Source organism: Panicum hallii, chromosome 4 (assembly GCF_002211085.1).
Source record: "Panicum hallii strain FIL2 chromosome 4, PHallii_v3.1, whole genome shotgun sequence".
Taxonomy (NCBI): domain Eukaryota; kingdom Viridiplantae; phylum Streptophyta; class Magnoliopsida; order Poales; family Poaceae; genus Panicum; species Panicum hallii.
Genome location: NC_038045.1, coordinates 52,265,027 through 52,286,577, shown reverse-complemented (window position 1 = coordinate 52,286,577; position 21,551 = coordinate 52,265,027). Strand labels below are relative to the sequence as shown.

Below are 21,551 nucleotides of genomic sequence, written 5' to 3'. Positions count from 1 at the left end.
CGCGCGCCTCCGCTGCCTTTACGCCTCCGAATTTGGTTCGCGTAAAAGGGAGGGTCCTGAGCCTTTGGTGGACAGTACGCCTTCTACACGAGCTGACGTAGTTTCGAAGAAGCTTTGGACCTAAAGATCCTTGATGGACCACAAGTAATAACACCCATAACAATCCCATATCTTTGGCTATTGAATTTGCGCCACAGCTCTTGATAACTGAATTAGGTAGATCAATCAGTCAATTGTCAATACAATCAATGATGTATCATCAACTCGTCATCAGAGAAAATCTTGTTTGCAACTCTGACCTGACCCAAAACATACGAAATGCCATACATGTATTCTATGGTTGGTTACAGATCTAGTCTATGTTGGGGCAACAAGAATCATGTACCCAGAAGGTTAGACAAGAGAACGCATTTTACAGGTTCTGTCGGAGTGCAAGCTAGCTTCCATCCACACCTCCACAGATTAGTAAAACTGCCACAACGATAGCCTTCTACTCCTAAATTCACATTGCTCTGTCCAGCCATCTTGGCGGTCTCAGTGCCGGCTTTATTCCAAGCCTCGTCAGGAACACTGTATACAATACATGCAGGAGGAAGACGAAGAATCCACAATTAAGTAGAAGCTGCAATAGAAAAGCAAAAATTAAAATTGGAAATAGCTTGTTTAACAAGTGCAGCTTATCAGGTCAGGAATTACCAGTGTCCCAAACAGCACATATATTGCATCCATGGAAGGAATTGTGTTCACACCAGCTGCTGCCAGGATATATGTCAAGGAAGCATGGATGTTAACCGTTATCTGAAATTGAGTACAAGTTACTGAACAAACCAATTCCTTTTGTCCCATCTACTCTTAATGTTGAATAGGGAGTACAAGGGAGTATATGTACCAATGCGAGAATATTTTCTCTTATTAGAAATGATGACACTAGCACATAACCACAAGCTCCCAGGGCACGGACCTATAAGAAAAATTGTAAAATCAGACTCAGTTTGTTCCATGCTTTAAAATAATAACATAGATCGATGCAACTTCGGAGATCACTTGACTAAATTTCCTAAGAAATTCAGACTTCAATCTTATGAAACTGGTAAGGAAAAGTGACTGGTAATATCAGTTTACTTCTTACCCCTTAAGAAAGTAGCAGTTTATTTCTACTTAATCTCAGCAATTTTGATATAATTTTGACCAGCATCTATAAACAGTTCCCACCAGGTCACCATGCCTCTTACACAATGTTGAAGTTTCACTCGTTCATGTTCTCATCCTGACAAAAGCTACAAGGTTGGCTCTGGTTTAAAGAGTAAAATCCATGTGGTTCTTAAACTTCTCCCAAAGTATCATTCAAATTCCAAAAAATCTTAAAATTAAAATGCAGACTTGGTACCCTAAAGTTGTTAAGTGTGAGGTCCAAATCTCAATAATTAGCATTTACATTCATATGTTTATGATGATTTGGCAGTTCTTGACCCATGCTGTGTAGGTACGATCAACATTTAGACCTTGTGTGGCATAAATAACAAGTTTAGGGACCTTGATCACATCCTGGGACAAGTTTTAAGGACCATCTATGCAATTTACTCCCCATCTTAAAAGGCTTGGTATCTTTATGACAAGAACTAGCACCAAGATTAATAAGATTTGCAACTAAGCTAGACTGTTTCATTTAGTTATATGTAGAACTGTAAGTTTATGCCTGAATAACTCTATAGAAAAACTTTGTAGTGAGGCTACAGGTTCAGACCCAAAGCATACGATGTTTACGAAGATGTCATGTACAATCTGTATGGGTCAGCAAGATAGCTAAAACAAAGATAGGAGAATTTACAATGGAGCAGAGGATGATGGAAACAATCCAATTGGTCTCCAATCTGATGACAGAGGAGGAAAGAATGTTATCACTTGCAGCCATGCACCAGTGCACAAATCTATAAGTAAATATAGCTAGTGAAAGAAGCCAATGGTGAAAGCAGAAGCTTCAATATTTAACCATTATACTTCTCACCTCCAAACAGTACCCATGATGAGACCAACTACTCCATGCATAAGCTGCACAAATGTGCAAGGAATGTGTGAGAGGAATAAAAGTGCAATTCCACCTGAATGCAGAATCATTGTATTCTTTAAATCTCACACATATAAGTAGTTAAAATGTAACATATATTAAGGAGAAAACTGATAAAGTCATCTACAAAATCATAACTGGAATAATACAAGAGATACTTCCGCTAGATGTGAGAGAAATAAAAGTGCAATTCCACCTGAATGCAGAATCATTGTATTCTTTAAATCTCACACATATAAGTAGTTAAAATGTAACATATATTAAGGAGAAAATTGATAAAGTCATCTTCAAAATCATAACTGGAATAATACAAGAGATACTTCCGCTAGATGATAGACAGACCCAACTGTTGCTGCTTGAAACGTGTTAATCTAGGAGATCTTTTATGGCAAACAATGTTTACTTTTTGTAACAAGTGTTGTCTAATTGTTCTCATTCAACGGAATGCATATTACTCATTTCATTGTTGGCTTTGCCAATAAAGCACCAAAGTCAACAGTAGCCCTGATGGTTGACTTTAAGGTAATATGACAATAGTCAATAGTTACTTTTAGATGTTTTAACCACACAGTTGCCACTGCACCTACTAACTCACAAGGAAGAATTTTACGTACCAGATAAGTAGATGCTTTTACAGGGCCAGATAATGTGAATAGAAGTAAAACAGTGGCCACCTGGTGATGCATTTCAAGAAACAGCTATATAAATTTGGCAAAATAATAGATTAAGTGAACAATATAATTGGACTTACCACAGTTTTCCTGCCGGCTTCTAGCCCCCATCTTAAGGAGGAGATGACTATCGGCAGTGGGAAAAAGCAACTGAAATAGTTCTGCATCAGAAAAAAAGAACATTAAATTTGACTCTTTGAAGAGGGCAAGTACCAGTATTCCCATAAATAAATCAACAAATAGACAGACAATGGGCAGAAGGAAGGAAGCAGACCTCAATGCCGAGGGAATTGCTGAGGAAGTAGGCGAGTCCAGCAACGGCCGCGAACATGGCGCACTCCACGAGCTGCCGCGTCCTGTCGAGCGCCTCCCCCAGGTCCTCCCCGCCATCATCACCCGCGTGCCCCCACTGCTGTCCTTCTTCTTCACGCACGGCGCGGCCGCTCACCGCAGCCCGCCGCGGAGGGTCTCGAGCGCTAGCCCCGGAGACGGAGAAGGCGACGGTGCTCCTGAGGCCCGGCGAAGAGGCGATGGCCAACTGGCGGCAAACGGCGGGCTGCGGCCGTGGTAGGAGAAGCTGGGGGCAGCGGAGTAAGGGAAGACAAGGGGCGTGCATACCTGGTGGGGTGCTCGTCGCCGGCAAAGTGCCCGGCGAAGACGTGCCCAAGGGCGCAGCTGCTCGCACAGTCGTCGCCGGCAGGGAAGGACGACCAAGGGAGAAGAGAGGGGAACGGGGGAAAGAGAGATGAGGGGGAGGGGGTGAAGGGCCCACCAGGCAGCAAGCCAGGCACCAAATTTGGTCATCTGCTTCCTGCAGAACCCTCTGAGTTTGGCCAAATTTGCACATTATCCTTCACGCACAACGCATCAATAACAGAACAGACAGCAGCGAAACAAATTCATAATACAATCAAAGAATTGTGTGTGGTAGATTATTATCTTCAAGTTTAGACACAAACAGATAGAATGAAGATGATTGCAAAACATATTCATCCAGAACAGACACAGTTGCTCAGATGCTCATCAAACAAAGGACACATGGAGTGATTGATCAACAACCAAAGCATGTCAAAATGCTCTTATTCATATAACAAACTTACAAACATCAACATAGAAGTTCCAAGAAGTACCATTGTTCTCCATCCCGGGCCGCTTACACGGAAAGGATGGAAGACAAGTACAACTTCCTGACTCAAATTAAGCACCGCGCCTGAAAAATCAAATTTAGCCACAATACCTCCCTCCCCTACATTACCAATTACTCAACACCGCGCAGCGGTAAACGATGATAAAAATAGGAGAACCATGTCAATATCATGCCATGGCGCGCCACCTCTGGAGCAGCTCAGTTCTGGGAGTTGCTGCGTGCGGTCTTGAACCACTCGGTGTGGAAAGAACCCGGCATGTCGACCCTCTCGTAGGTGTGAGCTCCGAAGTAGTCCCTCTGCGCCTGCACCAGATTGGCGGGCAGCCTGTCCCTCCTGTAGGAGTCGAAGTAGGCCAGGCTAGCAGACATGCCCGGGGTGCTGACGCCGTTGTTGATGGCGAGGCAGACGACCCTGCGCCACGCCGCTTGCCTGTCCATGATCTCCTGGGCGAACTCAGGGTCCACGAGGAGGTTGGCGAGGTCGGAGTTCCTGTCGTAGGCCTTCTTGATGCGGTCGAGGAAGATGGCGCGGATGATGCACCCTCCCTTCCAGATCCTTGCCAGCTCGCCAAGGTTCAGGCCCCATCCTTTCTCCGAGCTCTTGGCCTTGATGATGTTCATGCCCTGCGCGTAGCTGCAGATCTTGGAGGCGTAGAGGGCTTGCCTCACGTCTTCGATCAGCTGTGCCTTGTCCACTGGTAGGCCAGTGGAGTAGTCACCTTGGAAGATTTTGGAAGCCTCGACACGCTCGTCCTTAAGACCGCTCAGGAACCTGGAGTCCAAGGACGCCTCGATTGTAGGAGCAGCCACAGAGAGTTCAGCAGCCTGCTGCACTGTCCATTTCCCGGTTCCTTTCATCCCAGTCTTGTCCAGGACTTTGTCGACCAAGTAGCTGTCACCCTGATCGTCCTTGATGCCAAATATGTCTGCAGTGATCTCAATCAAGAAACTGAGAAGCTCACCCTTGTTCCATTCAGAGAACACCTGCTGCAGCTCACTGTTTGTGAGCTTACCGACTGACTTGAGGACATCGTATGCCTCAGCAATCAGCTGCATATCACCATATTCGATCCCATTGTGAACCATCTTGACAAAGTTGCCAGAACCACCTTTGCCAACATATGTGACACACGGGCCACTGTCAGGGACCTGAGCAGCCACCTTGAGAAGAATATCTTCGATGTACTTGTATGCCTCAAATGAGCCTCCAGGCATCAAGGACGGGCCGTTGCGGGCACCCTCCTCTCCTCCAGATACACCCATGCCGAGATAGAGGAGGCCACGCTCCTCCATCGCCTTCTCCCTCCTCTCTGTGTTCTCGTACCACTCGTTTCCTCCATCAATGATACAGTCACCCTGCTCCAAGTGAGCTGCGAGTGTTGCAATGGTCTGGTCAACTGGTGCACCAGCCTTGACAAGCATAATGACAACACGTGGCTTCTGAATGGAGTTCACAAAAGATGCAGGGTCATGGAAACCGTAAAGGGGAAGGTTTCCTTCTGCCTTGGCACGTTGCACGGTCTCATCGACCTTGGAGGTCGTCCTATTGTAGACAGAGATGGGGAAGCCTTTCTCTGCAATGTTGAGGGCAAGGTTCTGCCCCATGACAGCAAGGCCAGCAAGACCAACTCTTGTGAGCGCCATCTCCTACATGGAAAAATAAAATGCAGTGAACACAACAGGGTTTGTAAAATTTAATCTATGCAGATCTGACCCAAAAGGTTGGGTAAAAAAAATTAAATGCATGTTAAATCTTATAGATCCAGTGACGTTGACTGTACATATAAAATTCTAATTGACAGCGATGAAGAAGCCTGAATGCTCTTTTTTTTTTGGAACGGACCCATTTTGTTTTTTTTTCTTAAGTATTTGAACACATTGTGCTGCCAAATTCACAGCCTACATCGCCAGGTAACAAAATTGCATACATTTTGAATTTTAGCAACCCATTTGCAAATGACAAGAAATTTATAAAATCCTGAAAATATATCTTTTTCTATTTATGAATCACCTATCGATGTGGTCAATGCATAAAGGAATAGTCATACGGGTCACCCGTGAGTTACAAGCTACCTAGGAGTGCAGAATGCCCAGTCAAGAGCACAAGGCCATTTCTTTTCCACCAAATATACGCCATTTCATACGACTTAACCATCTGGCACGAGTATGCTTGTGCGTTCATGTTAGCTACAAATACTAGAGAATCCAAGACGACGTTCACAGGCACACACATAACAATAACAGAACCCCAGCATCTGCGCCTGTTTGGTCAAATGCAGGGAGGGCAGAGTAAGCAAAACCCCTGTACAGGGTGGCACTAAATAATTACTCTAAGCACTCACACGTGCTTCGGAAGATTTGATAAATGCTGAAAACATGTTCATCGCAGGCGGCGTCGGCGTCAACACGACAAGTAAATCGCACCGACGGGATGGTAGGGACAAGTGTAGAAACCCGACCTTGAGTAAGTTGCTAAACTCTCCTGAAATGTAATGGATGGAACCTAAAGCTCGCTTTTGTACCGGTTCCCCTAGCTGAGTTGGTGAAGTTGCTCTGGTGGATCCGGACCGCCGGCGGACTAGCTCGGCGATCGATCGGAAGTAGTAGCACCGGCACCTGCCAACCGACCTACCGCCGTCGCTATCAGCTCGCAAGGGAAACGCAAGCGAGCAGCACATAGCGCTCGGCAGCCGTCAAGGCTCCCACCAAGGACGGATCGAGCCGGCCGCTCCGCTCCTTCCAGTCCCACAGGCGAGCAAGCACGATCTCATCTCAAGAGTAAATTTTTTGGGAAACAAACAAATTAACAAAACTTAAACAGTCTACGCAGCGGGACGGATCGAAGTACGGGCGACGGGAAGAGGGAAAGGTTTCGCATCAGAGAAGATCGGGGGAGCTGGGTTCCGGAGCCTAACCTCGCCGGTGTGGATCGCGCCGATGATGCAGAGGGGGTCAACACAGCACAGCAGTTGGGCACCCGTCACCTACCTTCCGCCGCCTCCTCCTCCCCCCGCGCGGGGCTTAAATAGCGCGGAAATATCGAGGGGGGCCTCTCTCCCTCCCTTTCACCGCACCTGCTGCGCAAGAAGGAAATAGCAGCCGCGGCGCTTCGATCAACCCAACCAACCAACCGACAAGTGGGCCCCGCGCGGTCGTCTCCCCCCCCCCCCCCTCTCTCTCTCTCTCTCTCTCTCTCTCTCTCTCTCCGGCAGCCGGCTGCGGCGGCGCGGCCCTGCCGTGCCCGTGATGGATGGATGATGGGTTGGTTGGTGAGTCGTGAGATCATTATTCTGCTGAGTACCTGACCTTCCGTCCCAGCGGGCGGGCTCCACATGCCAGTGCGCATCTTTGGTTTCAGATCCGTTGGGACTCCCCGCCGTCACCATGAGGTCATTCACGCGCATCAACCAAATTGGTCCTACTCTACTCTGCTGAGGAACGCTTAATAATGATCATGAAATCATTATTGTACGTGTTCAGGTAATCCCAGACTATATAATTCCCAACAAAATCTGTTGGTATAAATAAATATAAATAGCTTTTCTCTGACGCAAGTTCAACTATACGTACAAGCATCAACCATTTGTGTGCTCCCTCCGTTTCAAAATATCGATCGTTTTTTATCTAAATACATAGTAAAAATTAAGCATCTAGAATTGCCAAAATGATCTACAACTTGAAACGGAGAGAGTACGTCTTACTATGCGAGATTGAAGTTCTCTTATGCATACGTATGTTCTGTTATGTCTAATAGGGGGGGGGGAGATATAAACGAAATGCTGAGCTTCTTTTAAACCATTCTTGGTTAGATATCGATTCATTGGAACGAGGTTGGTGCTAGATAGGCCGGCTCGATCAAATGATCTCAAGACGCCGCAGATGTACTTGGGGTGGGTGGTTGGCCCGAGTTTATTTCAGAACACGTTGTCTATCTACTTTGTGAATAGTAGACGAATACAATTCTTCATTCATAGCACATCTACGCACGTTTGAATTACATTTGATGGTTTGAACCCACTGATGCGAATGAAAGGAAAAGGAACAAACTCTAGCAACCAAATCTCGAGAAACACACATGCAATACGTGTTGGCTGTTCCTCGTTTTGATCGTGCCTGCTTGCTCCCCTCGAGCCTGTCTTTTCACATCGTTCATCGGTCTGAATTCTGAATCTCTGAACGCGTACAGTGGGTCAACGCCAACCCATCCTTCCTTCAACAATCAACAGGCCGGCCACACACAACTAGGCGTCTCGCGTTCCCTTTCCCATGGTTGTAATTCTTCACTCGGAACTGTAAAAAACACACCAGTACGTCACGGCATTACAACGCAAATTCCCAGGACGGTAGTACGTCTGCAGGACCGACCCATCACGTGAGAAGCTACTGCCAACTTGTGTTTCGGTCTTTTGGAGGATTGCCATTCAATTGTTGCTGCTGCTGCCGCCGCTGCTGCTTCTACTGATACTACTGCAACAAAATTACTGCGCGCCTACCATAGTACTTTGCTACATTGGGCAAGCAATGCACTGCCCATGTGTTACTACTGAGGCCCTGTTCGTTTCCTATAGTTTAGACCCATCACATCAAAAAGAATCTTACTATTTAGAAGTATTAAATAAAATCTGTTTATAAAACTTTTTGCACAGCTGGGTGCTAATTCGCGAGACAAATTTAATGAGCCTAATTAATCTATAATTTACCACAGTAATGCTACAGTAATCATCCGCTAATCATGGACTAATATACCTCACTAGATTCGTCTCGCGAATTAGCACTGGGGTTCTGCAATTAGTTTTGTAATTAGACTTTATTTAATATTTCTAAATGATAAGATTCTCTTTGATGTGACCCCTCTAAACTTTAGACCCTAGAAAACGAAGCGGAACCACCACACTTCCCATACATAACAGGCGTGGACTGAAAATCAGTACCCAAAAATCTACTGACCGATACCACCAAAGTTCAGAGCTGAGAATCCCAAAAGTTCACCGAAAAAGGTCTCATTTCCTTTCTGTTTTGCGCAACAAAAGCGAACGAATCTTGAGGCTTTTGCAGATGTGGCAGGCAGGCTCAAGATTCACTCGACGCACGCACGCGCAACAGCAAGCACGATCCAAACGTCAGTTCCGCTTTCTCTCCTCTGCTCCACAAAATCTAACCTTTTTTTTTCCTTCTCCTTCTACAGGGGAGGGAGGCAGTGAAGAAAAGAAGAGAAACCGCTGGGCAAAAACCAGGCAGAAAAGCCTGACCTTTGCCGTTGCTCTCACACTCCCCATCAGAGGTCCTCGTCAATTCGTCGTCGTCGCGTCCCCTTCCTGGCTTCCTCCCTCCCTCCGCCGCACCAGTCCCTCCGTTCCCACCATCCACCCCCTCCCCGGTCAGAGAACCCGGAGGAAAAGTCCACCACTTCCAGTCCACCACCCATCCACCATCCCCTCCAAATATTCCTTGCGAGAAGAGGGCGTTTTGGTTCTGCGCTTGGCCGGAGACTGCAATTCCCGTGCCGGCGTTGCCTGGTTGGTCCTCCAACTCTCCATTTCCACTTCCCGGCGTCGCCTGGCTCGTTCAAAGATTTGTTGTTGCGCTCTTGACTGACCCGGGGAGTCGTTGGCTGGGTGGGAGCCAGCAGCGCCGACGTCTCGGTTGGTTTGGTGGTGACTGCCGCTGGTGGTGGAGAGGCTGCCTTTCTTCTCTTTGACCCGGCTCCAGTTCAGGCGGCGGAGGTCGGGAATTGTCTGCTTCCGGTGAAAATATCCGCCTTGCTTCCTGCACCTCGGTTTCGAGTGGTTGGGGGAAAGTTGCGAGTTTCCTCGCTGGTGATGGAGTAGGGGGACCACAGCGCGGCAGAGCAGGTGTTCGAAGGATTACTCCGCAGGCCATGGCGGCGGCGGGCGGGGGCGACTGGGAGGACCTGGTGCGGCGCATGTTCCCGCCGGGGACCACCATCCCGGAGCCGCCCGCCAACCTCGACTACTCCATCGCGCTCGAGTACGACGGCCCGCCGGTGTCCTACGAGCTCCCGCGGATCGACCCCGTCAACATCCCCGCCATACCCACCGCCGAGCCGGTCTCCGGGCCCCTGGGGCTCGCCAACGGCGCCGTGCCGGTGGCGCCGGTCGTCGGGCCTGCCCGTGGCGCCAACCCGCCGGCGCCCCGGGTCGCTCAGCGTGCGCACCAGCCGCCGATTCAGGCCAGGAGGAGCTCGGCGTCGGCTGATTCGGCGGCGGCGCGGGATGAGGAGTACTCCGACGACTCCGACTCCCGCTCGGCGAGGAGCTTGCGGGGGCACAGGGCTGCTGCGAGGCCTGCTGCGCCAGAGGGGAGGCGTGGGCAGGTGGTCACCTTTGGGGTGGCCGAGGACAGCAAGTACGAGAGCAAGGAGTTCGACGAGGTGTCCGAGCAGTACGTCGCGGTCACGAGGGCGGAGAGGAAGGGGAGGACCTGCCACCGGTGCGGGAAGAGCAAGTGGGAGAGCAAGGAGTCGTGCATCGTCTGCGACGCCAGGTACTGCAGCCACTGCCTGCTCAGGGCCATGGGGTCGATGCCGGAAGGGCGCAAGTGCATCACTTGCATTGGCCAGCCGATCGACGAGTCCAAGCGGTCCAAGCTGGGGAAGGGCTCGAGGATACTGTCACGGTTGCTCAGCCCCTTGGAGGTGAAGCAAATCCTGAAGGTTGAGAAGGAGTGCCAGGCGAACCAGCTCCGGCCTGAGCAGCTCATAGTGAATGGTTTCCCTCTCGACGATGAAGAGATGGCGGACTTGCTTAGATGCCAACGGCCTCCTGGAAATCTCAAGCCTGGAAGATATTGGTATGACAAGGAGTCAGGATTGTGGGGAAAGGTAAAGTCTCGTCGGCACAACACACTATTTCATTCATGCAACCTCCTCAGCTTGTGCTAACAACAGGCTATTTCTGCTGACAGGAAGGTGAAAAGCCAGACAGGATGATTAGCACTAACCTGAACTTTAATGGAAAGCTTCAGCCTGATGCAAGTAATGGCACCGCTCAGGTCTTTATTAATGGGCGGGAAATCACAAAGATTGAACTGAGAATCCTAAAGGTAATATCTGCTATGCCCTTGGTTTACCACGTTATATAATTGAGAATTGCATTGATTGTATATTGCCCTGTTGCTCCTCTAATTGGGTTGACCTCAATATCTTAATCTTCTGTGCAGATTGCAAAGGTTCAGTGCCCCCGTGATACTCACTTTTGGGTCTACCATGATGGCGGCTATGAGGAAGAAGGGCAAAACAACATCAAAGGGAAAATATGGGAATCAGTATGTATCTGGGGCAAACATTCCCTTTTGTTATCTAAAATCATTGATCGCTTTCTAATATCAACATGTCTTGTTGTTTCCTTATTTTTAATTTTGACAGCCTTTGACACGTTTGGCATGCGCTTTGGTTTCACTACCGGTGCCTCCTGTAAACTCTGATGAGCCAAAAGATGATAATCATTATTCATCAAGAAGTGTCCCTAATTACTTAGACCACAAAAGAGTTCAAAAGCTTCTTATTCTCGGATCACCACGAGCTGGAACAAGCACCATATTTAAACAGGTCTGATCAATTTTCACATTTGATAAATCATAATGCTTTCAGTTTTGGTATATGTTTCTATTGGATGGACTCCATCTTTATCAACAGGACGACTGTAAAACTCGGCTTAAAATTTATTACTAAATTCGTTTTCTTATTTAGCCTCTTGTTTTGATAAGATAGAAACACTTTGACCCTTCGGAGTGTCGGTTTGTATGTTAAGACCATCCGAACCTAGTTCTGATGTATGTTGATGTGTCTATTCTAGTTTATTCATCATAGGTATCTGGATTTAATCAATAATATGCATTGAAGTCTTTATGGGGCACCATACAAGTAGTTCATTCACTGGTGTAAACTTCAATGGCCGTCAACCTTATTATTCATGTTGTATACATTTGCATGATCTTTGTTTTCTGGAACAGGCTAAGTTACTATATGGCTCTAGATTTACTCATGAAGAACTTGAGAGTATCAAACTAATGATCCAAAGCAACATGTTCAAGTACCTGGGGATTCTGCTTGAGGGCCGTGAGCGCTTTGAGGAAGAGGCTTTGGCTATATCAGATCACACAAGCTCAGAGGATGAAGATCCTCATCAAGGTATCAGGGCAGCTGATACTTGTTCCACTAATTTTTCAGGAGCATATGCTGTATTTTGAAGTTGGTCTTTTTAATGCAGATGAAAACAGACCTACTAGTTCAAATTCTTGCATTTACTCAATCAATGCAAAGCTGAAGAAGTTCTCTGATTGGCTTCTGGACATCATAGCAATGGGAGACCTAGATGCATTCTTCCCTGCAGCTACACGTGAATACGCTCCAGTTGTTGATGAGCTGTGGAAAGATCCCGCCATACAAGCAACGTATAAAAGAAAGGATGAATTGCATTTTCTCCCTGATGCGGCTGAGTATTTCCTGAGCAGGGTATAAATTAATTAACATTCTTCTAGATTATATTAAGGCAGCTAACTTTCTTGTTCAGAATATGCATCAAATACTGAATTACCCTTAATTTAACGTGTTCATAACTTACATTTCATTGGTTACGCTAGATCAGTTCACCAATTAGTTATATTTTCCTAGGTAGCCTAGAATATATCTTTTTATTTGAATTTTGCGAAAAATGGAATTGATAGTCTGCAGGCAGTTAATCATATAAAATAGCTTTTTTGTTTACAGATTTTGCCAGATGTTATGGTCTTCAGCTCCACCATAACTAGATTCACTGCTACTTGTTTTGTGCTTACACTGTAATTGTATTTGACTACCTGAACTGATTTGTCCATTCTATGACCAAATCCGAGCAGGCTATTGAAGTATCAAGTAATGAATATGAGCCTTCAGAAAAAGATGTAATATATGCTGAAGGGGTAACACAAGGGAATGGATTGTCCTTTATTGATTTCACCCTGGATGACCGCAGCCCTATGTCAGAATCCTTTGGCGACAATCATGAGGCATACTCGCAACCAGTAAACAAGTAAAGTCTATCTTCATGCTCATCTGCTCATGAATTCTTTTCTGGAGTGAAACAAGTCCTAGAAATCTTAGTTGTTTAATCTGCTTATATATGCTCTCAGATACCAGCTGATTAGAGTAAGCGCCAAGGGCATGAATGAGGGCTGCAAGTGGGTGGAAATGTTTGAGGATGTTCGCATGGTGATCTTCTCCATAGCGCTCAGCGACTACGACCAGCTTGCAGCCCCTGGAAACAGTGGCAGTAGGTCCGTCGTGAATAAGATGATTCAAAGCAGGGATTTGTTTGAGGCAACAATCAGGTACATCAGCCTTATCATTAGCATTTTCCAAATGATTCTGTAATTCCTCGATTCCAGAATTTCAAGACATAGTTTGGGTGAGGTTGTTGGTCATGTTCCAACTGAAAATAACGATTTGGCAAGCTGCACACTACTACATAAGCTGATGCTTTCTAGATCACTGTTGCAGATTTGTTCTTCAGATTAGGTGAGCTCGATTGCAGGATCAAATCCACTGATCTATACATATTTGCGCAGGCAACCATGCTTCCGCGACACGCCATTCGTCCTGGTGCTGAACAAGTACGACCTGTTCGAGGAGAAGATCGGGCGCTCGCCGCTGTCGGCGTGCGAGTGGTTCGGCGACTTCTGCCCGCTCCGGACGCACCACAACAACCAGTCGCTGGCGCAGCAGGCGTTCTACTACGTGGCCATGAAGTTCAAGGACCTGTACGCGGCGAGCACCGGCCGCAAGCTCTTTGTGTGGCAGGCGCGCGCCCGCGACCGGCCCACCGTCGACGAGGCCTTCCGGTACATCCGGGAGGTGCTCCGGTGGGAGGACGAGCGCGACGGCGCCGGGTACTGCCCGGAGGAGTCCTTCTACAGCACCACGGAGCTCAGCTCGTCCCGGCTCATCGCTGCGGCAGAGTGACAGACATAGCTGTGGTTCATTTGCAGGAAAATTTCGCTAGTAATTGTATAGTGTTTTTGTAGTTGACGATTTGACTTGCGGCTTGTGAAATGGGTGCTCTGTTCTTCGTATATCATTGATGTTGCAGTGCCATTTTGTACTAGTAATTTTCTGAACAAATCAAATATAGTGGAGGAGAAATCTTGTGTTGATGACCTTCAGAAATTCAGAATGTGGCGTAGTGGTGTTCCGTGTTCGTGTTGCTGATGATTCCTGACAGTGCTGGTGATCTCGTGCAGTGGTGAGTTGCTGACTGGTGGGCCCCACTGGAGTTACCTGGAGCTAAGGAGAAAAAAAGGAAAGGCAAATCTAACCAACCTTATCTCGTCTTCCCTTCCCGCGCGGGCCATGGCGATGGCTGCTCCTCCTCACGCTCCAATGGCCGCAGCGGCCGCCTCCGCCAACGTATCCATCACCTGCTCCTCCTCCTCCTCCTCTTATGAAGACGACGAATGTGCCACCTCCTCCTGGTCGCTCTCCTCCCCGCACCGCCGGCCGTACCGGCGCCTCCTCCACGACGAGGCGCAGCGGCTCCGGCGCGCGCGCCGGAGCCAGGGCCCGGGCGCCGACACGCCGCGGTGGGTGCGCCGCACCACGGACCAGATGTCCCGGTACGTCGAGGACGACCGCGCCGGCCACGTCTACGGCCGCCACGTGGTCGCCGCCGTCCGCGCGGTGCGCGCCACGGCGTCGCGCCCCTCCGCGGACATGCACCTGGCCATGGCGTCGTTCGTGACCAAGCTCACCTTCCGCGAGATGTGCGTCGTCCTCCGCGAGCAGCGCGGCTGGCGCCAGGCGCGCGACTTCTTCGCCTGGATGAAACTTCAGGTGAACCGTCCATGGCCAGGCCATCACCTCAAAATTCCCGGCAAATTTGTCTAGTGTTCAACTGATTTGTGTCCCTGACCACCTGACCTGAGGTTGTTGATCCAAGCAGATGTGCTACGAGCCAAGTGTGGTTGCCTACACCATTCTGCTGCGGTTGTATGGCCGGGTGGGGAAGATCAAGCTTGCTGAGGAGACATTTCTCGAGATGCTCGAGGTTGGCTGTGAGCCTGATGCAGTGGCATGCGGAACCCTCTTGTGCGCATACGCCAGGTGGGGGAGGCACAAGGACATGATGCTCTTCTACTCCGCGGTGCGCAGGCGTGACATAGTTCCCCCAATTTCGGTCTACAATTACATGATCTCATCTCTGCAGAAGCAGAAACTGCACGGCAAAGTTATCCAAGTGTGGAAGCAAATGCTGGAGGCTGGCGTTTTGCCAACTCAGTTCACATATACAGTTGTCATCAGCTCCTATGTCAAGGAGGATCTCTTGGAGGAGGCCATGGATATTTTTGGTGAGATGAGGCGATATAGATTTGTTCCGGAGGAGGCGACTTATAGCCATCTGATCAGCTTGAGCTCCAAACATGGTAGAGGAGAACAGGCGTTGCGGCTTTTTGAAGAGATGAGGGCTCAGGGAATTGTCCCCAGCAACTACACATGTGCATCTCTCTTGGCACTGTATTATAAGAATGAGGACTACTCAAAGGCACTTGCCCTTTTTTCTGAGATGGAAAATAATAAGATTGTTCCTGATGAAGTTATCTATGGAATTCTTATTAGGATATACGGTAAGCTCAGGCTTTACGAGGACGCGCAGCACACATTTGCAGAAATTGAGAAGGCAGATCTTTTGAGCGATGAGCAGACTTATGTGGCAATGGCTCAAGTTCACATGAATGTTGGACATTATGATAGAGCACTGGAGGTGTTAGAATCTATGAGGACGAGGAATGTGAAGCCTTCCCACTTTTCTTACAGTGCTCTTCTCCGATGCTATGTTGCAATGGAAGACATGGCTGCAGCAGAAGATAGCTTCAGAGCTCTCTCCAAATATGGCCTCCCTGACGCATTTTGCTGTAATGACCTGCTCAGGTTGTATATCAGACTGGGCCATCTAGAAAAGGCCAGGGCTCTAGTACTGAAGATGAGGCAAGATGATTTCCAGCTTGATGATGACCTTTATATGACAGTGATGGATCTTTATTGCAAAAGCAGTATGCTTGTCGACTCGGAGAAATTATTCAAAGAGATTCGGAGAAGTGGAAAACCCATGAAAATTCCAACAATGCTTTCGCTTATAGAGATGTATGCTAGAAACAGAACCAGGGGTATTCAGAAAGAACAGAGCCTGTCAAAGGCGATAGACGAAACTGATAGTTCAGCAGCTGGCATGGCATTGAAATTCTTGTTGGACATGCCTGGGGGCTTGTCCAGCGTGTCCCAATTGTTAAGCAAATTGGCCAGGGAAGGTGAGCAAGCTATGAGCCACACTGAATATGGCGCACTCACCTTCACCTAAACAGCTGACCATAACAATCTCTGACTGCTGTCTATACATGTATTCTACTGCAGGGAATACAGATGAGGCAAAATTCATTTATGACCAGCTAACTGAAATGGGAATCAAGCCTGATGGTTCTGCAATTGCTACTTTGATTGTCCAATATGGTCAGGCAAAGCAGTTAGAGCAAGCAAAAGAACTGTTTGAATCAGCATCGACATCGTTTCCAGGAGGAGCACATGTCTACGATGCCATGGTTGATGCATTCTGTAAATGTGGCAAAGCTGAGGATGCATATCATCTTTTCATGGAAATGGCTGTTCAAGGAAATAATAGAGATCCTGTGACAGTTAGCATTCTTGTCACTCACCTGACTAAGCATGGTAAATTTTTTCGATTTTATACTTGTTCTATCGCTTTATTCAGCTGCTCCGGCTATACAACTCATTCTTGTTAAATGGCCATGGTTACTCCCAGGGAAATTTCAAGAGGTTGAAAACATCATACATAGCTGTTTCCGCGATGAAGTTCAGCTAGACACTGTCTTGTACAATACTTTTATCAAGTCAATGCTTGAGTCAGGTCTGGTTAACATATTCTCCTATTCATCAGATACAAAATTTCTGGTTGTGCCATAGCTAACTGCTTCAGTTTTAGTTTCCAAGCAGGTAAACTGCATTCAGCCGTGAGCATATATGATCGCATGATATCCGCTGGCATTTCTCGGTCCATGCAGACATTCAATATAATGATAAGGTAGATAAGTGTTGAGAAAATACCCCAGGAAAATGGGACTCCAATGTACACCTTTGATTCTTTTTTCTGAATTTATCGTTGGTAGCACCATGTCGTCACTCATTTGCTTCAGTCCTTTCATTCAGTGTTTATGGCAAAGGAGGAAAGCTGGACAAGGCTGTTGAAATGTTCGACGCTGCACAGGAGCTAGGCTTGCCGATTGATGAAAAGATATACACAAACATGCTTAGCTTATATGGAAAAGCCGGTCAGGTTCTTATGCGCTGTAAAGAAATCAATTATAACCTTCTTTTTTATTTGTTTTATTCACTACTTCTGTTTCCTTCTATCCAGTCTTAAGCCTACGAATTTTCATATTTTCAGGTAGGCATCAGGAGGCATCTTTACTGTTCAAAAGAATGAAGGAAGATGGTATCAAGCCTGGAAAGGTATTCTTTTATTGAGAGTAACTTATGAAATTGCCCCCAGGAAACAAGGAATGCTATAGTTCTGAGATGATCATCAAAGCAAACATGGCTAATATGGACCGAACTTGCAATGTGCAGATCAGCTTCAATTCCATGATCAACGCCTATGCCACTTCTGGACTGCACAGTCAGGCGAAGAATATATTTCAGGAGATGCAGGACAGCTGCCATGCTCCCGACTCTCTCTCCTATCTCGCACTGATCCGAGCATACACAGAGGGTAAATGCTACACGGGAGCAGAGGAAGCCATCCAGATGATGCTGAACAGCGACATAACCCCATCCTGCCCTCACTTCAGCCACTTGATTTCCGCCTTTCTGAAGGGAGGCCAGATCAGTGATGCCCAGAGGATCTACAACAGAATGAAGGAGATAGGTGTGGCTCCCGATCTGGCCTGCTGCAGGACCATGATGAGGGCGTATTTTGAGCACGGTCTCGTCGAAGAGGGTATCTCACTCTTTGAGACGACGCGTGGATCTCTGAAACCTGACAGCTTCATGTTGAGCGCTGCATTTCATCTGTATGAGCATGCAGGCAGGGAATCTGAAGCCGGGGATGTCCTGGATGCAATCAGCATAAATGGTACCGCTTTCCTGAGGAACCTGAAGGTTGGATCAAAGCTTAGATCAACCGGAAGGACTTAGACTGTACATATATGCATGAAAAACAGTACATATATGCCTGAAAGCTAGAACAATTTTTTCTCCCCTTTTCCTTTAGAAAATTAGAAGAGCACAAGCTGAATATGCACTTCCAAGCTTGCAACTGCTTCAGAATTCAGAACACGCACATCAGGTTGTTACAGAATCAGAATGATGCTTTATGTCATTACTATCTAGAAATTGTAACATCCTTTTTATGTGTTTCCGGCAACATCAGATTTGGATTCATTTCTGAAGTTACAGTCACTCAAGTAACACGAACACTAGACTCCTCGAAGAAAAAAAAAAGTTATTTAAAAGGAAAAGAAACGAAAGAACACCATTCAACCAACAAGATCAGGGCATCGTGCTCGTGCATACCTGAGAGCTGTGGGTTCCTGTTCGTCTGGAAGCCGAGCACGCCGCGGCGGCTGTTCAACACAGCAATGGAGGAGGTGCCTTCTGGCCGTGGCGGCTGTTCAACATCAGATTTGGATTCATTTCTGAAGTTACAGTCACTCAAGTAACACGAACACTAGACTCCTCGAAGAAAAAAAAAAGTTATTTAAAAGGAAAAGAAACGAAAGAACACCATTCAACCAACAAGATCAGGGCATCGTGCTCGTGCATACCTGAGAGCTGTGGGTTCCTGTTCGTCTGGAAGCCGAGCACGCCGCGGCGGCTGTTCAACACAGCAATGGAGGAGGTGCCTTCTGGCCGTGGCGGCTGCCCGGAAGAGTGGGAACTGGTGCTAGGGTTTGAGGGGAGGAGGCGTTGGGATTGGTAGAGCCTTGCGCCTTCCGTTGGGCGGAAAATGCGGCTGCTGTTGACGCCGGCGGATCGTCGACAGGACGGGAACAGAAGCGGCCCATCGACATGGGTTGTTATGTAAAATAGCGGACCGCGATTTACAGAAAACACCCCAGTTTGGATCGCGATCTGAACTGGGGGGTTTTGTATAAAATATTGGATCGAGTATTTTACATAAACCCCCCATCTTGGATCGCGATTATTAATCGCGATCCAAAATGGGGTGTTTTCTGTAAATTTCCCGCGTACAGTGCCATGGGGAAGGGCGTCTTCGTGGAGTACTCGAGCATGGCAAGCATTGCATTGGTGGGTCGACGAGGTGAGCGCTTGTCTGACGGGACGGAGGAGGCGGGCGCCGTCGGCCATGGCAGTGTCTTCCAAATCGAACCCCTCTGCTTCGGGTCAGGCCAGGGTGAGGTGTCAGGGGAAGCAAGGCTATGGCCATTCCATGCCAGGTGTGGTGTTGAACCTTCAAATGCCATGGGAACATGATATTATCTTGAACTTCATGTTCACAGATATATTATAATGAGGAACCTAACAGCAAAGGTGTGCATCTTGATGCAGGCTAGATCAGTGGCATGTCTTGGGTGTTTTTGTCCACAATGGGGGTCATGATATTATTGGGGTAAGACATTAGAGTGAGACCGGTGTAAACATGAGTCAAGTTCGAGGAGCAGAGGCAGGAAGTGTGACCACCAAGAAGGAACATCAACTAATAGTGTCATACTATCATGTCTTTGGAACTAAGCCATTGGAAGAGCAGGTACCTGAGTGTCCAGATGCGCAAATATGTGCACTTTCACGTCTTCGGAAACTGGATAAGTGGATCCGGCACCATCAAACCTGTAGCGGCACAGCCAGCTATTATTCGTTTCACTAAGCATAAGCAACTCTTACTCTAGCAGCGACAGTAGCAATCATTAACAGCATTTGGAGCTATGTGTAACAGTAGAGCTTTACTGCCGCTTGAAAAATTAAGCTGAAGCTACAACCTACACTCATTTTGTAGAACAGCTAATCATCACAATCAAATAAAAAAGTGTGAGGTCAATTCTTTCAAAAGAAAGAAAAAGTATCAATTCAATGTGCAAAGACAAATATGATATTGGCTTACAGCCTTTTTTTCCCCCTTTCCTCAGATCAGTTGGCTTGGGCAACCAATTAATAGTACAAAAACAGGCTTGATGTTATTCTGATATCAGGAACGACACTTAATGTGCAATGCAGAGAAAAAGAAGCGTACACCATTCCCTTTATCGGAATACCCTAAAGATCAGACATTTAGATAAACAGTTCTCTTCACTGTGCAAAAAAGAAAACGGGTGTTCACCATTCCCTTTATCAGAATCCCAATGATATCATTACCCCTTTACTGCTTCTCATGGCCGCACCCTCTACCATCTACAAGCTTGGCGGTCCTCTTCATTGAGCGAAAATCGATCATCGAGTACTTTCAACTCCAAAGTTTCAAGCATGAGTTCAATGGCAGCTTGATAATAAGATCGCCAGCAAAAACTTTCCGTTACACATAAGATTCTACTGATAAGATCACACAGCACGAGCTTTCCTTTACATGAGGTTCTTTAGCATCCTACTGGTTGGAATAGACAAACACTAGAAGGACAACAAAGTTGAAGGCTGGATGACTGATGGAGATGTCATTAGAGGAGCAGACATGCATGTAGTGGCTGTCTACTGCTGTTGAGGATGGAGCCTGGAGGCTGAGGGAAGTGCTAGTGCGGTTTCCCTTGAAGCCATGAGAATCTGGTAGATGGTGCGCCCATGACGCCGTGAGATCAAGCAGGACAGCAGGATGTTCAGGGTGACATCTCATCCTCTTGTTACATTGCTCTATAAATTGCAGCCAATCAGGTTTCTGCTTCTTGGGATTGTTGGGACATGTTACTTTTCGCTCCAATACAGCACTAATGGATTGGTGATAACTTGTTTCAGTTTCCTCTAAATTCTCAATTATCTGGCAAGCCACAACAATTTTCCACGAAGCTCTGTGGCATAGCATGATGTCCAACTAAAGAAACAATGCAAACATTAGTGTCAAGAGTATAGTAATATATAACGAGGCAGGCAGGATAAACAGAGTTGGTTGGATCAACAATGCGGTATGTGTGATTTTGAAAGGTTTAGGTGTGTATCTAATGAGCAGTGACAGATAAAGTAATGGGAGCATGAAAAGAGTAAAGAATGCGATCCAAAACTAGATTAGCCGGTCAAATGGAATTAACCTCTCTGAATCAGAAGCATATCCGGTTGCATATTGATCAAATGATATTTCAAGAAATTGTTCATTTTAGTATGCAGAGAATTGGTTCGCATTTCAAGCACCTTTCAGCAAGCTTGTGGGATGTTCTCGAATTCCTATAAATATTTTTAAATACCTACTTGTCACTCTGAACAAGATAATCTTTCATAGAACTGATTGGGACTAGAGAAAAAAGAAGACAAAAGAACAAGGATCTTGTCATGAAAGAATGGCTGGTATCCAGCAGTATGCCATGGAAATACCATCCAGACTGAAAATCTGCAAAACAGGGAGTCTGAACTCTAGAACTGGGATGTTCTGGATGCCGTCTGTGTAAATGGTACCTCTTTAATGACGAACATGAAGGCTGGAACGTAAAGCTTAGATCAAGCTGAAGGACT

General features: G+C 46.9%; 4 protein-coding genes across 8 annotated transcripts; 2 read left to right on the top strand and 2 right to left on the bottom strand.

Moving 5' to 3' along the window:
- Nucleotides 1–178: 178 nt before the first annotated feature.
- LOC112889206 lies at nucleotides 179–3,600 on the bottom strand. Of its 4 annotated transcripts, none has more exons than XM_025955717.1 (8): nucleotides 3,011–3,556; nucleotides 2,817–2,897; nucleotides 2,680–2,739; nucleotides 2,006–2,049; nucleotides 1,829–1,871; nucleotides 890–961; nucleotides 697–798; nucleotides 179–622 (listed from the first exon to the last, which is right to left on the bottom strand). In XM_025955717.1, the coding sequence occupies exons 1-8, from the start codon at nucleotides 3,350–3,352 to the stop codon at nucleotides 503–505; spliced, it is 864 nt and encodes a 287-aa protein (XP_025811502.1). In that variant the 5' UTR covers nucleotides 3,353–3,556; the 3' UTR covers nucleotides 179–502. The 4 variants fall into 4 exon arrangements, with proteins under 4 accessions (XP_025811502.1, XP_025811503.1, XP_025811505.1 ...); XM_025955718.1 differs by having other exon boundaries at nucleotides 428–570; nucleotides 3,011–3,596; XM_025955720.1 differs by having other exon boundaries at nucleotides 431–570; nucleotides 697–755; nucleotides 3,011–3,600.
- A 180-nt stretch (nucleotides 3,601–3,780) lies between these two features.
- Nucleotides 3,781–7,045, bottom strand: LOC112889205 (6-phosphogluconate dehydrogenase, decarboxylating 1-like). The gene is made up of 2 exons (XM_025955716.1): nucleotides 6,799–7,045; nucleotides 3,781–5,530 (listed from the first exon to the last, which is right to left on the bottom strand). The coding sequence occupies exon 2, from the start codon at nucleotides 5,525–5,527 to the stop codon at nucleotides 4,082–4,084; it is 1,446 nt and encodes a 481-aa protein (XP_025811501.1). The 5' UTR covers nucleotides 5,528–5,530; nucleotides 6,799–7,045; the 3' UTR covers nucleotides 3,781–4,081.
- Nucleotides 7,046–9,761: 2,716 nt separating this feature from the next.
- Nucleotides 9,762–14,032, top strand: LOC112891157 (extra-large guanine nucleotide-binding protein 3-like). The gene is made up of 9 exons (XM_025958093.1): nucleotides 9,762–10,724; nucleotides 10,808–10,945; nucleotides 11,063–11,167; nucleotides 11,268–11,450; nucleotides 11,855–12,032; nucleotides 12,112–12,356; nucleotides 12,740–12,912; nucleotides 13,013–13,210; nucleotides 13,448–14,032. The coding sequence occupies exons 1-9, from the start codon at nucleotides 9,762–9,764 to the stop codon at nucleotides 13,839–13,841; spliced, it is 2,577 nt and encodes an 858-aa protein (XP_025813878.1). The 3' UTR covers nucleotides 13,842–14,032.
- Nucleotides 14,033–14,107: 75 nt separating this feature from the next.
- On the top strand, nucleotides 14,108–18,295 carry LOC112891156 (pentatricopeptide repeat-containing protein At5g27270). Of its 2 annotated transcripts, none has more exons than XM_025958090.1 (8): nucleotides 14,108–14,708; nucleotides 14,818–16,180; nucleotides 16,284–16,595; nucleotides 16,690–16,794; nucleotides 16,881–16,968; nucleotides 17,094–17,215; nucleotides 17,332–17,396; nucleotides 17,514–18,295. In XM_025958090.1, the coding sequence occupies exons 1-8, from the start codon at nucleotides 14,229–14,231 to the stop codon at nucleotides 18,078–18,080; spliced, it is 3,102 nt and encodes a 1,033-aa protein (XP_025813875.1). In that variant the 5' UTR covers nucleotides 14,108–14,228; the 3' UTR covers nucleotides 18,081–18,295. The 2 variants fall into 2 exon arrangements, with proteins under 2 accessions (XP_025813875.1, XP_025813876.1); XM_025958091.1 differs by having other exon boundaries at nucleotides 17,094–17,220; nucleotides 17,514–17,798.
- The last annotated feature ends 3,256 nt before the right edge of the window (nucleotides 18,296–21,551 follow it).